Here is a 15,513-nt window from a genome sequence, read left to right on the forward strand (position 1 = left end):
AAAATGATCACATCTAATACCTACAGACAACAGCGGTGTTTAAAGAAATGCTCTAAGAAACGTTCCAGGTCAAAATGACAAAGTTGTTCAATTATAGTCCCAGTGAAAAACCAAACATGATACTACAGACAAGATACTAAATACTAGGACAATTATCAGTCTGTTGTATGTAGAGAGTTATGCTTAAGGAAGCTCAACATTCTCTGGTATGGAGCATGGTAGACTGCACTAGGGAGGCTGTTTTTTTTTTTTTTTTTTAAAGATTTTATTTATTTACTTGACAGACAGAGATCACAAGGAGGCAGAGAGGCAGGCAGAGAGAGAGGGAAGCAGGCTCCCTGCTGAGCAGAGAGCCCGATTTGGGGCTCGATCCCAGGACCCTGGGATCATGACCTGAGCCAAAGGCAGAGGCTTAACCCACTGAGCCACCCAGGCTCCCCCTAGGGAGGCTGTTTTAACACTAGGATCTTGAACAGATTTAAGGTTCCTGAACCCATCTGAAAATGTCTGAAAATATTTTTCTTAGGATAGACCCATTGCTGTCATTTATAGTCTCATATTATTATAATGGCCAGAGACTGTGAGGAATGAATCATTATTATTCTTTTCTTAGAGAGAGTGAGAGAGAGAGTGTGTGCGTGTACACATGCAAGCATGGGGGAGGGACAGAAGGAAAGAGAGAATCCCAAGCAGGCTCTGTGCTCAGTCAGCAGCACAGAATCCAACGCAGGGCTGTATCTCAGGACCCTGAGACTCATGAACTGAACTGAAATCAAAAGTTGGATGCTCAACACACTGAGCTGTCCAGGTGCCCCATTTCCTATTTATATTAACTGTTAATTTATTAACTTTGTTTAGCTCGACTTAAAATGGAACTAACGCTTAAAAAAGCAACATTTTTTTCCTTAAATTATCTTGTATGTCAACATATTTTGAATCTGTTAGAGCAAAGATGTCACAAAATTATGGCAAAGTCTTAAGACGAAGTAAGCCAACAAAGCCTGAAATGCAAGTTTTCCTAAGAAGGGATGCAGCCAAACTAAAAAAGAAAAAGATCAAATGCTGAAATAAAATTGAGCAAGTAAGCTCAAGGAGTATGAATGTTTAAAAAAAAAAAAAAAGGTGAGACACCAGAAAAGTGTAATCAACCTATCTATCAAAGCACATACAGATTTTCTGTCAAAGGAGAAGTCCTTGTAAGTTCTCAAGGAGTGGGGATGGAAAACATGCAGAGCACAGTACTTAAAAGAGCAGATATAAATCACTGGAAGGGAACAGGACCAAGGTAGACAGTGAAGAATGTAAAAGAAAAAAAAATTCTTTTTTAAATATCTTTTTTCCTTTCACATAATTCAGACAACACATTAACTTATGAGGCTTGAGTAACTGAGTTTAAGAGCTACTGAAACACAAAGCTGGATTTTATTATTTCACTTTAAAGATTTTATTTATTTATTTGACAACAAGAGAGAGAAAATGAGCAGGGGGAAGAACAGAGGAAAGGATCAAGAAAAGTGTGCTGAGTACGGAGCCTAATGCAAGGTTTGATCTCACAACCCTGAGCTCATGACTTGAACAGAAATCAAGAGTGGGACACTTAACTGACTGAACCATGCAAGCATCCTGGAAGCTGGATTTTAAAGTCATGCAGGGAAAGGTCTGAATCCAACTGTGTGTGTCTTTGGATCAATTACCTAACCTTTCCAAGTCTTGTTTTCTCTTGTGTAAAATAGAATAATACTGCCTACTCATTGGATGGCTAAAGGATTAAATCAGACAAAGAATGTATAGCACCTGGAACAGAACTGATTTGTCTCCTTTCTTTATCTCATTTATCTTCTTACTCCACAGATAAAAATTTGAAAGATTCTAATATACTTTCTCACTAACAATTATCTTATACTGAGAAAGAAAATAGGGAAATAACACTGTTTTCTAACCCTGTTTGAAATCAGCATTATTGAATGTATAGAAACTTGCTTGCTCAAAATGTTGCAAATTCTGATAATTTTTCTATTAAGCTGATTTGATGCAGTCCTTCAAATATTATATATGTATGGGGGCACCTGGGTGGCTCAGTTGGTTAAGCATCTGCCTTCAGCTCAGGTCATGATCTTGGGGTCCTGGGATTGAGCCCCACATGGGGCTCCTTCTCCCTCTGCGGCTCCCCCTGCTTATTGCTCTGTCAAATAAATAAGATCTTTTAAAAAACTGTACATATGAAAACAAATGATGGGGCCACTCAAAGTCATGACATCACTTTCATGGTACAAACAACTGCTTTTTAGTTTGTTTTATACAGGGAAGTCATAAAAGATAATGAGAAGAATAAGAAAAACATAGGCTTAAGTGTTAGATATAAACACTAAAATCTTCACTTGAAAAAAGCAACAAGCAATTACAATACAAATATTCAGACAAAACTGATGAACTATCACCAGCAAATAATTATATAGAGAACATTTTCATTTTCAATTTTATTTTAAATGGTAACCACCAATACTTACCAGCTGATGCAGCAAGTACATCTTTACAAAGCTTTAACCAGAAGGAGAGCTTATCCACTGCCACAGATGTAAGCATATGATTTAAAGTCTCTTTGATATCATGACATAACTTCTGATCTGTCTCTTTATCTAGTAAGGTCAATAATGCCCCTTCAAGGCCCACTTCTCTGATGTTAGCATCTGACAAGAAGAAAATCGATGATCTAAGTAATACAGAAAACAAAACTGCAATATGAGAAGCACACATATTCAAAAGTTATTAAAATACTACATGCAAATATTCTCATTGCAATGTAATAAAGCACCTCAAAGGAGAAACATAAGCCTTGGTCTAGCAACTACTTCCTCTAATTCTGGAAATGCCAAAAGAACAAATACATTTTCTCTTGAAAATTTAGCTTATTTAGCATTTCTGAAAGCATTTAGATTCTGAAGATTATGCTACTACTACACTATTTTGAAAGAGAAATTATCTTTTAAAGACCATAAGGAGGCACTGCTGGGATAAAAGGTACAGCATAGGGACTATGTCAGTGGTATTCTAATGGCATGGTATGGTGACAGATGAGAACTACACTTGTGGTGAGCAAAGCGTAATATATAAACTTGTTGAATCATGATGCTGTACACCTGAAACAAATTAACACTGTGTGTCAACTATAATTCAATTAAAAAAAAAGATCAGAAGGGGGCAGCGGGAATGTTTCCGATTAGGGGTCTAAAGAGACAGAACAACCAATGTGTGAGTCATGGCTAGAACCTAAATTTGGGTGGTGGTAAGGGAGGGCAGGAAGGAGTTACAAGGGATATTTTTTGGATAACTGGGGAAATTTGTGTGAGAACTGCACATTTTATGATCGTTACTAAATCAGTGTTGATTTTATTAAGTGTGGAAATGATGTGTGGTCATGCAGGAGAATATTACGTATTAGAAGTGAGTTGTCATGATGTCTGCAGCTTGCTTTCAGATGGTTTGGCAAAAGGTTTGCATCTGTGTATATACATAAAGAGAGGAAGACATATAAAATGAGTGCCATAAAGGTAATAAGTAGGTGGATATATGTTTTCACTGCACATTACTTTATATTTTTCCATTAGTTTGAAAAATTATAAAATTTTAAAAAGGGAATTATATAACAAGTTCTTTAGTATATTTTACTCACATAGCTAATTCAAGAATTCTAGGAATATACACCATGTTTACACAATCAAAGTCAAAGCAAAAGATGCAGATAATTTCAGTGGTGAATATAAACTGAAGGTCACTTGGGCAGAATTATCTCATACAATTATAAGATTAAAATTTCTCTGGTTAAGGTAAATCATCAACAGTTTTCAAATGAGTTCTAAAACCTGTCTGATGACAACTATACCAGTTCAGCAATGCTGATTAACTCAAGTCAGAGTTAAAGTTTTAATGTAATAACAAACTAATTTAAGAAGCACAGCACAAGTGTAAAACACTGTTCTGAGAGCTTTAGATACTGGGAAGCTTGGAGACCTTCTAAAAGAAGCCTGAGACCTTCTAAAAGTGTGACACCACTTTGGAAACTATATACATAAAAGAGTAAGATATTACCATTACTCTTTTTGTAGCTTGTTTGAATTTGTATGCATATTTGCATTACCACATAATTTTAAAATAAAGAAATATATACTTAAGTCTTACCGGCTAAGAAATCCTTTAATTCAGCTCTAAAATAAAGAAGAGGCATAAAAATCCTCTAACCTGAAGAAGACTCTTCTATGGTAAGTTTTATTAAATGAGATTACAGGCATATATGGTAAATTACTTAAAGGCTAAATCCAACTTCAACTGTTTGTTGTGAAAAAAATTTCACTAAAATTTGAGAGGCTCTCAAATTCATTAACAGGGATTATAAAACATAGGTAACGGATTGCTGGACTCCACTCCCAGATTTCTGGTTAAGCAGATTTGTGATGGGGCCGAATCATTTGCATTTTTAACAAGTTCTCAGTGAGGTGGATATTGCTGGTTTGGGGGTCTAAGTTTGAAAACCGTTGCTCTAAACCAGTAACATCACCAGCTGGAATGACAGTAAGTGTTAGTGACTGTCTCTTGTAGCAGGTTTAAAACATTACATATTAACTTTTATATTTCATTTTAAAAACTCATGTTTGTATGAAAGATTTAAGATTAAAACTCAAATCATCTGAGCTGGAGATAATGCTGATAAAAAAGAATTACCTGGAGTCAACTCTTCTCTGCTATCCTTAGCAAGCGTAACAGCATGTTCTGAAACTTCAGCTGCTTCTCTCTGTACAAGCTGACGTAAACAAGCCAGTACAGCTCTTCTCAATAACAAATAGGGACTACAAAGATTCACCTGAAAAATACCATTTGGGAAATGAAAGAGCTGAAATTCTTGGTAGCATTCACACTAAGTCTAATAGATATTCACTGGATCCTTCCTGATTCTGTCCAGCCCATTACTGTGCTAGATGTAGTTTATTAAATAGACAGCAACTTCTTCAAACTATTCTAGTACGTATCTTTTACTCTAACTTAGACACAGTTAAAGGAGTAGCACATGTACTTGATTACACAAATACTCAAAAACAAATCCAAGCAGTAGTGTCTTGAGTGTTAGAAAACACAAAATTTATATGAGTAAAAATAGTTTTGAGATAAATACAATTGAGAATTTATCTGTAGCTCAGACGTTTGCGCTCATGCAACATTATAATGTTTTGTGATTCTCTAAGTAGAAATTTATATAAATCCATACAAGCAGTACAGCATACTGGTTAAAAGGGAAGCTCTTGAGTCAAACTGCCTCACTTATTAGACATGTGACCTTGGGCAAATTATTTAACCTCTCCATGCCTTAGTTTCCTTATTTGTAAAATGGAAATAACACTACCCCATGTCACAGGGCTGTTGCAAAATTAAAACAAAGACACATGCAAAAGGGCTGAGTACAGTACCTGGCAAATAGTAAGTGCTCAATAAATGTTGGTTATTATTAATTATTATTAACAGTCTCTATCAGTAGTATTTTATTCAGCTGTCATACAGAGTAAGTAAATGCATTTTCAAATAAAGGCAGAAAAGAGTTTTACTCAAAACATATTCACCAAAAACACTCTCTAGAGACATATTACAGACAACAAATTTTACATATATGTATATCAACTTACATATGGATATGCATATATGTACATAGACGTATACATTTCTTAGAGATACAGAATATTTTTGCTCATAATGACAAACTCAATACATATTCTATTTACTTAGAAGTATTTGAACAATGTGAATCTCACCAGGTTGTAGCTACTCAAGTAAATGATATGATTGTGATATACCTTAAATGAACAATTAAAACAAGTCAAAGGTTCTGGATACAAATTCCAACTCAGTGATTCATAAGTAGGATAAGTATAGAGTTTTTGAAATTTATTTTTTTCTAATTATGAAAGTAAAGGCCAGTTTAGTGTGGTTTATGACAATGAAAATGTGTGTTACGCTACTGATTTTCCGAGCAAAATGTGAGAAGTAACAACATAATTCTTATTGTGATCTTTATTTAGATCTAGTGTATGTGAGAAAAACAGGACTGAAGTAAGTGAGTTTGTTGAAAAGAGCAGAGGATAAATTCTGGGAAAAAGAGTGGGTGGTGACAGCTGGTTTTTGATATGTAAGAAACACATGCAAAGAAAGTGGAACCCTAAATTTTATCAGATGCCAAAAAACAGAAAAGATTTGTGAATGTATCATCAGTAAAACATATGAATGAGAACTGCTTTATAAATATATTCTATTATACCCTCAAGTCATATCATGAGCTCAAAAGTGGAAAAAGGAATGCCATTCACAAAGTCTGAAGTTAATGTCATTCAAGTCACGTTAAAGAACCATCGTTAGAAACTAATACATAGGAAAGAGGAGTTAAAATGTAAAAAGATTAAGTTTACTCATGCCCAAAATTATGGCTGCATTTCACAACAATGACAAAAAAAGCATTCTATGAGGCAATTTTAAAGAAAAGTTAATGAATCTACTAGTTATTTTCACTGGAGTTTTATAAACATATAATACAAGGCAGGTGTAGCATTTATTCAGGCTGGTCAAACACTCTTTTAGAGAAAGCATGCTTAAAAGTATTCTACTTGTTTGGTAGAAAAAAGATTGAAGGCAGTCAGTCACACAAAGCAAAATGGAACACTTAATATCAACATGTCATTCTCCAGCATTTATATCGGGAAGAGGAAAAGAATGAGTCAAGGCAAACAAACCAAGCAGGAAAAGTATAAAAACTAAGTCAAGCCATAATTACAATTCCTTTCTGAAATGAACATATAAATCAAAATGATGCAAAATTAAGTGCAAGGAGTGACTGCCCCAGCTGGAGAAGGTTAAGGAAGATTTGTTTACAGTGGTATTAAATAAACACCATGTAACATGCTACACATACTGGACTTGGCATTAATGGTTAGCTTAAACAAAGATGCAGGGGAAAACAAGAACATCTACAACCAAAAAAACGACACAAAGAAACAGCATTGCAAACCTCAAAAAAAGTTAGGAATTGAGGGTCAGGGACCTACCAACACAGAATTATCCAACAAGATCTCCTGCACAAAAACAAATGACAGACCGGTCATGACAAAACCAAAAGATAAATACTAGGATGACTCTGACAACAGTCAGCTAAGCATTAAAATACAAATATTGATAGAGCTATCATTCAAATTGGCTTAGCTTCAGCTTAAAAATATGCCATAATACTTCATTTTCCAACTTTAAAATGAGTTGAGCTAAGATCTTGGAAATACTCAACTCAAAATATAAAGCTATAAAATACACAATAACTTAAAAAATGTACACTTGTGTAATAAGGTTTTCCTTTGGAATCTCTCATTAAGCCTCAATAACAAAGCCAGATCAAGTACACATGAGTGTTAAAGGAACGATCTGGATTGCATTCACATGAGCAGGTGTCCAGCAAGGGACAAAGTTAATGGTGTACCTCATCACAAGTTAATTATAGATTTTTTTATTCTTGGAAGCCAACTTTTAAAACTGAGAGTACCCAGAATTGCTAGTGTAGCTAAGACCAAGTTCAGAATGGAAGTTAAACAGCATGCAGTTAGAAGAAAACTCTTTCCAGTAAGATTCTTTCTTAATGATGAAATGTATTCTGAATATTCAGGGAGTTTCAATTAATATGAAAACATTTCATGCTAAATAATTAAATTCTCTGTAAAAAAGAAAATCTGATCATAAAGATGTTAAAAAGGAAAGCAAAAGCAATTTTCTTACTATAATAAACTCAATCTAATAAATTCAGAATTAAACTTACTAAAAAATTAAGACATAAAATTAACTATAGTGACTGTAATTTTTAAATGATTTCTGTATAAGAAAAATCAATTTATAGCTTAAATAAGGGTCACATAAAGAAGATTTGTCAATTGTTAATTTTGATTTTCTCAATTGCTCTCACTGCTCCTAAAACAAAAATCTGATAGTGGTTCTCTATTCTTTTTTATATGTAACCTTTCTCAGTCTGGGGGGGGGGGGGAAGAGTAACAAATTTGATCAGATCGAATTCATCAAGAATTAGTAGTAAGTTTTGCTCTTTATTTCTCAATATACTTAGTAAATAAATTCACACATCAGTTAAACAAATTTCAAAAGGCTACCAATGGAAAATTTCTACTATAATTCAAGGGGGGAAAAAAAAGGTAGTATAAGAAGAGTGAAAGTCTGAACAACTTGCAAAGGAGTGGCTATTTTTCCGTAACTGGTTTTGGAATGGTTCTTGGAATAGAAAGAATAATTCCTAGGGAAAAGTCATTTAGTGGTAAAGGTAAAAACCAGTTAGCGCTATTTTCTCCAATACATGTTTAACCCAGACAGGAATCAAGTTTCTATCAAAAAAGTCAGTCGCATCCTCTTTATAAGAGTCTTATATAACTTTGTGAAAGTCACTACAAAGATTAATATATAAGTTATATGTTAAGAAAATAAAAATTACGATGTATTGAGTGGTTGGTTATTAAGTGCCTGGGACATGTGCCTTTACAGGTGGCATCCTGTGTAATCCTTATGCTCTACAAACAAGGTAGCTAAGGCTGGAAGAGGTTGTGGGACTTCCTAAGGCCACAAAACTAGGAGGTGGCAGAACTGAGATTAAGAGCTAACCATAAGTATGAAGTCAGTGAGAAATAAAGAAATGGGAACTAAATAAGTTGAGAAACCTGGATTCTAGACTTGACTTAGAACTACCACTATAACTAGATATGTTACCTTGGGCAAATTACTTGACTTTTTTGGTCCTTGATTTATCTTTTTTATTGGGAAGGTTGGTTTTAATGACATTTGAGGTTCTTTCAAGGTCTGAAATGCTGCACATCCTGCCTCAAGCCTGTAAATGAAAGGGCTGTCTAAAGTAATGATTCTCAACGGTCACGTTACTAATGGGAGTGTGTTGTGCCAGGGCAGAAAATGTTTAAAGGCAATGGTGTTCTTTTAATTCCAAATCTAACTCAATTTTTAAGACAAGTCCAAATAGACACTGGTGATACACAAGGTAAATCTTAAAACCGTTGACGATCATGAACCATTTCACCAGAACTTTAAGCATTCATCTTGTCATACTTATTAAACATGTTCTTAAAACCCAGATATTGATGATTATGCCACTAGAATATTAAGAGAAAATGTTATTTGCCCATCTGGGGTGGAAGGAACTTGATATGTAATTACGTGGAAAAAAGAAAAGGAAAAACAAAGACATCACAAATATTTCCATGTCCTATGGCATTTATACAGTACCTGACATATTTAAGCACCCTATATATGTTTGTTGACTAATGAATAAATATTCCAAATATTAAGTTCAACATTAAGAGAAGAAAAATGAATCAATATATGAGAGGTTTAAAATGTGATTACATAAAAGTTGGTCCACCCCCTAAAAAAGACTAGAATTAAGAGAAAGTATTAAGAGAAAATAGCTATTGTACACAGACCAGGGAATAATTAAAATAAACCTAAGTTTCCGATGGAAAAAAACTAAGACTCGCTAATAATTTTATACTCACACAGAGGCAGCTGACCAAGCTAGACAGGTTGACATGTCTTGGAGCAAACATATGAAGCTGCTGAAGGCAAGAAATGGCCTGAGCTTGAACAAGGCAGTCTGGGTTATCTTGCATCACTGCACAACCCAAAAGACAGGAAGTCCTTAAGGTGGAAATGGAAGTACTATTACCTAAAATGAAAGCAGAGAACTTTGAATAATTGGTTTATGAAATCATTCCTCTTTAAGCATATATTACTTGGTTTAAATTTTTTTTTTTAAGATTTTATTTATTTATTTGACAGACGGAGATCACAAGTAGGCAGAGAAGCAGGCAGAGAGAGGAGGAAGCAGGCTCCCTGCTGAGCAGAAGGCCCGATGTGGGGCTCGATCCCAGGACTCTGGGATCATGACCTGAGCTGAAGGCAGAGGCTTTAACCCACTGAACCACCCAGGCACCCCTAAATTTTTTTTTTAATACCAATTTTAAACTTAAGGATCTGTGAAGTAAATTTCTTCTAAAAAGCAGGGATAATCCAGATGACAGATTTTAAGGTTATGTAGTTATTCTTATTCTGAAAAAATTTATGTCAACATAGATCATTACAAGAACCTAAGACTAGGTTATATCAAATTATTTGAAAAGTAAAATTAGAAATGACTAATGAACTAGGCTCTGCTTGTATCAGTTGAGTTGCTTTCAAATATTAAAATCATAGACTTTACATTTAACAGATCAGATTATCTGAGCTTTGGGACTTAGTCACTTACTTTTTAGAGGAGGTGAGTTGTTTAAACTATTCCACTTGCTGTCTATCACCTTCATTGAAAGGGAAGCTTTAAAAAAAATCTATCTTTCTAAATATGGTACTCCTTGTCTTTTCAAGGTAAAAGAAATCACACTGAATGGCATTTCACAAAATATACGATCACCTACTATGTGTTAATCACAAAGCCTTTTCAATTTTTCCCTCATTTGATAGAGAAGGAAACCAAAGACCGAAGATTTTCCAAAGGTCATCCAATTAAGTAGTGCTGGAGCTTACATTAAGTTTTCTCGTTTCTACATTATATTCTACTATGTCAACATTCAGGAGTCAAAGTCTTCTTCCCAAGATGACTCTCATCATTCTGCCCATGGATTTGCATAGAACATTGTGCTAAACTACACTTCACTCACAAGTATTTGAGTCAGTAATAAGAAATGAATTCATTTTCTATGTACATTTTTAATGTAAAAATCACAAAATGAGCTATGCATACCCTGTAACTCCGGACCCAATGTAGTAATAAGGGCATTCAAACAGCGACCAAGACTTTGGTGAACTTCAGCATGAGTAGGAGGCACATTTAATAATAACATTATAATAAGAGAAAGGGTGGGTTCCACATGCATATTATAGAGTGGGCCAGCAGAATCAATTATCAATGATAGCGAATGTAGTGCCCAGGTCTGTGAAGACAGAGAAAAACAATTTAAAATGCTACAGCAGCATTAAGAAACATAAAACACAATGAATTGTCTTTGTTGAAGCAAGTGATAAAGTAACAGCAAAGTAATTTGTGTGCTATTACTAGCCTGGAAAGAGAAACAGAAAACATAAGTTTAAGAAAAGATTTCTCTTCAAATATTCAGTAAAAAACAATGAAAGACAATCATCTAATTTAGAATGGTAAACTGAAATCTCAGCGCCAAGAATTCCAAGACTTTGGTTCTTTAGCTAATAGCCTGAAGTGAATCTAGTTTATTGAAAATTGTTTATTGTTTAATCTATGTGAACAAAAATTCAAGTTTTTAAAAGATTCAAAATACATAAAAGATTCAACAAAATCTACAAATACATGCAGTAATATGGACAAATCTCTTGAACATAATGTTGGAAGAAAGCCAGACATAAAAGAGTACATACCATATGATTCCACTGATATAAAGTATAAAAGCAGGCAAAACTAATATATGATGTTGCAAATTAGGATAGTGGTTATCCTTGGTGGGACAGGTAGTAACTAGAAGAGAACATGAGGAGAGCGTTTGGGGTATTGATAATGTTCTATTTCTTGATCTAGGTGCTGGTCACATGGTATATTTAGTTTGTATACTTTATTCACAGAGATGCACACTTAAGACAAGTGCACTCTCATAAACATATAAAAATAAGTATATGTATAAAATAAGTCTATATTTATTTCTATTAAACAAATGAAATGCCTTTGAGTGAAATCTGACCTGTCATGTTTTTTATAAATAAAACTTCACTGAAACAGTTATGCTCATTTATTTACATATTTATGGCTGCTTTACTGTACAATGACAGAATTGTGTAGCCAACAGAGACTGCATGATGTATAGAGTGTACACAATTTACTATGTGGCTCTTAATAAAATACCTCTGTCAACTCTGGTTTAAATGAACAAGCCTCTCCCAATACCTCACAATGGGGCTGTCTTTGGAGACAGGGTCTTTGAAGGAGTTAAAATGAGGCTTTTAGGGTGGGCCCTAACCCAATGTGACTGGTGTCCTAAGAAGAGAAAATCTGGACAGAATGACACTAGCGATGCATAAGCACAGTGAAAAACCATGTGAAGACACAGTGAGGTGACCACCTGCAAGCCAAGCAAAGAGGGCTCAGAAGAAACCAAACTGAGTAACACTTTGATCTTGGACTTCATGCCCGTAGGACCATGAGAAAATAAAATTTCTGTTATTTAAGCCACCAACGAATTAATGAATGAATGAACAAATGAATGAGTGAATGAAACAAGACTGGCCATATACTAATAACCAATGCAGTCAGATTATGGGTATAATAGGGTCCTTATAGTATATTCTACTTCTATGTATGTTTTAAGTACATAAAAATGTCTCCATTTCGGAAACTGAGAAAATTTTATCCCTCTTACCAATGAATGTGTAGGAAAGCGTACCGTACTTTATTTTTTTTGAAAGCTTTTTAAATGCTACAAAAATAAACTGTTAAGTAAGATATTTCAGTAATTGAGAAGAGTCAGATTTGATGACACTAGAAGCCACTAAAAGTATTTAATCAACAAAAAAAGTATTTGATATAAAAGTATGTGCATTCACAACAGACTTTTTTTTTTTTTTTAAAGATTTTATTTATTTATTTGACAGACAGAGATCACAAGTAGGCAGAGAGAGAGAGAGAGAGGAGGAAGCAGGCTCCCCGCTGAGCAGAGAGCCCAATGTGGGGCTCGATCCCAGGACCCTGGGATCATGACCCGAGCCGAAGGCCAAGGCTTTAACCCACTGAGCCACCCAGGCGCCCCCACAACAGACTTCTTAAAGGGGAAGAAGAGAAATAAAATAAAAACAAAAAGTGTTATAATAAGGGAGGATGAAAGAATGGAACACCTTACAAGTTAACTCAGTCAACTACTGGACAATGAGGAGGAGGAGATGATTTGTAATATGGTAATTCAAAGAATGAGATCTAACTGTGGATTAGGGATGTTGAAATTTGACGGGAAGGTGGTTAAACTGGATCTCAGAATACTAGAAAATTTGGATTATCAGACAGGAATAGTAAGGGAAAAGAACAGGAAAACATAAATGCAAATATGAGAAAGGCACGTGTTAGATGAAAATAGGCAGGTCATCTATAAGAAAAGCAAGTACTTTCGGGTAGTAACAGGGTTCCTGGGTCAGTTGATAGGACTTGAATGAGGTGATTTAGGAAGCAATAAGCTGTTTCTCCAAATTTTTGGTAGAAAAGTGGCAAGATGAAAGTCTTTCAGGAAAATAAACGTGTCTTCACATCTCGGGGGACTTGCAAAGAACCGAAAAATACGACCATAGCAATTAGGAACACAAAAGGAAGGGAGAGAGAAGATAAGCGGAGAAAAAGAGCAGATAGAAAAACAGTCATTCAGGATTTGAGTAAGATATCAAGAGAATGAGGATTTTAACTGAAATGGGTAAGATGTGTACAACAATATGGTTAACTGGTTAAGAACATGGGTTTAGAGGTCATGACTTACATTCTTGAGCTGATTCCATGATTTATTGGCTTTCAGCTGTGAGTAAGATACTTCGCTTCTGTAAGTTCTAGTTTTTTTTTTGTATAAGGGGAATATACACCCTAGATTGCTGTGAGGCTTAAATATGTTAATGTTTTAGAAGAATATATAAAACAATCCCTGGTACCAATTAAGATCTCCAAAAGAGTAAATGTTATTATTAAGATGGAAGATCCATTTTCAGAAAAAGATAATGAATTTGGTTTTAGAAACTCTGAGTGTGAAGTAAAAATAGTAAGATTTGAATTTCAAAAACCAGTCAAGGTTAACAATGGTTTGGCTTTATTGGAGGGGAGATTATTTACAAACTAATGATCTATAAAAACAATCTGCATTATATACAAATCATGAATTTCAAGAAGGTATCACATGGGGTATTTACCTGCACATCAGGAGAAGTACTGTCCTGAGACAAAGTAAAAAGGATTCCAACACAAGAATTCAAATGTTGAGAAGAACTTATTCCTCCTAAATATCTATGTAGAGATCCCAAAGCCAATGAGTATCCTGTTCTGGTAACCACATCCCTTGCCGATTTCAGTCTATAATCATGGAAATAAATAATATCACTGAACAAAACTAATGCATGTACACTGTTAACTGGCAAAACATTTTATATGAATAGCTGCAAAATTTAAAAATATTATATGCTGTTAAGTGATTAAAAAATCTGAAATGAACTGAAAGGTATCTTGAAAAGGAAAACAATTTATATAAAAATGTCTTCACATTATTAATGAATAAGTATGAATAATTTCAATGTTTTTCAAAGATACACTAAATTTGTAAGACAAGTACACTATTACTTTATTTTTAAGTTACTTTTTATAAGTTGAAGTATAACCAACACACAATATCCTATTAGTTCCAGGCATATAGCATAGTGATTTGATATTTTTATACATTATGAAATGATCCCCACAATAAGTCTATTACCATCTGTTACTATACGAAGTTTCTGCAATATTATTGACTATATTCTATATGTTATACATTGCATCCCATGACATTTATTTTATAACTGGAAGTCTGGACCTCTTAATTCCCTTCACCTGTTTTGCACCCCCTCCCCTCTGGTAACCAACAGTTTATTTCTTGTATCTTTGAGTTTGTTCATTCATTTCTTTTCACAGATACGTGAAATCATATGCTATTTGTCTTTCTATCCTATTTCACTGAGCAGAATACCCTCTAGGTCCCTCCATGTTGTCATAAATGGCAAGATTTCCTACTTTTCATGGCTAAGCGATATTACACACATCTTCTTTATCTATTCATTTATTAGTAGACACAGTTGGTTCCATATTTTGGGTGTTGTAAATAATGTTGCAATGAACACAGGGGTGCATATATCTTTTTTTTTTTTTAAGATTTTATTTATTTATTTGACAGACAGGGATCACAAATAGGCAGAGAGGCAGGCAGAGAGAGAGAGAGGAGGAAGCAGGCTCCCCGCTGAGCAGAGAGCCCGATGCGGGACTCGATCCCAGGACCCTGGGATCATGACCCGAGCCGAAAGCAGAGGCTTTAACCCACTGAGCCACCCAGGTTCCCGCATATATCTCTTTTAATCAATGTTTTCATTTTCTTTGAATGAATATCCAGCAGTGGAATTGCTGGATTGTATTTTTAATTTTTTGAGGAACCGCCATACTATTTTCCATAGCAGCTGTGATTTATATTCCCCTCAACAGTGTATGTTCGCTTTTCTCCACATTCTACTCAACACCTGTTACTGTCTTTTGGATACTAGCCAATTAGACAAGTGTGAAGTGATGTCTCATTATGGTTTTGATTTGGATTTTCATGACGATTAATGGTGGGAGCAGCTCTTCACATGCTTGTTGGCCATCTGTATGTCGTCTTTGGAAAAATGTCTATTTGGTCCTCTGTGCATTTTAAAAAAATGTTTCGG

At 34.7% G+C, this 15,513-nt stretch overlaps 1 protein-coding gene across 1 annotated transcript in view; it reads right to left on the reverse strand.

Annotated features, from left to right (window-relative positions):
* Positions 1 to 15,513, reverse strand: part of HEATR5A (HEAT repeat containing 5A) — a 111,441-nt gene that overhangs the window by 34,302 nt on the left and 61,626 nt on the right. The window contains exons 19-24 of the mRNA XM_080809056.1: positions 13,981 to 14,140; positions 10,823 to 11,012; positions 9,582 to 9,751; positions 7,080 to 7,106; positions 4,717 to 4,855; positions 2,508 to 2,687 (exon numbers count right to left, since the gene is read on the reverse strand). Of these exons, the coding sequence (XP_080665182.1) occupies positions 2,508 to 2,687; positions 4,717 to 4,855; positions 7,080 to 7,106; positions 9,582 to 9,751; positions 10,823 to 11,012; positions 13,981 to 14,140 (866 nt within the window). The remainder of the gene's footprint in view (positions 1 to 2,507; positions 2,688 to 4,716; positions 4,856 to 7,079; positions 7,107 to 9,581; positions 9,752 to 10,822; positions 11,013 to 13,980; positions 14,141 to 15,513) is intronic.

The sequence above is a fragment of the Martes martes genome (genome assembly GCF_963455335.1).
Source record: "Martes martes genome assembly, chromosome: 7".
Lineage (NCBI taxonomy): Eukaryota > Metazoa > Chordata > Mammalia > Carnivora > Mustelidae > Martes > Martes martes.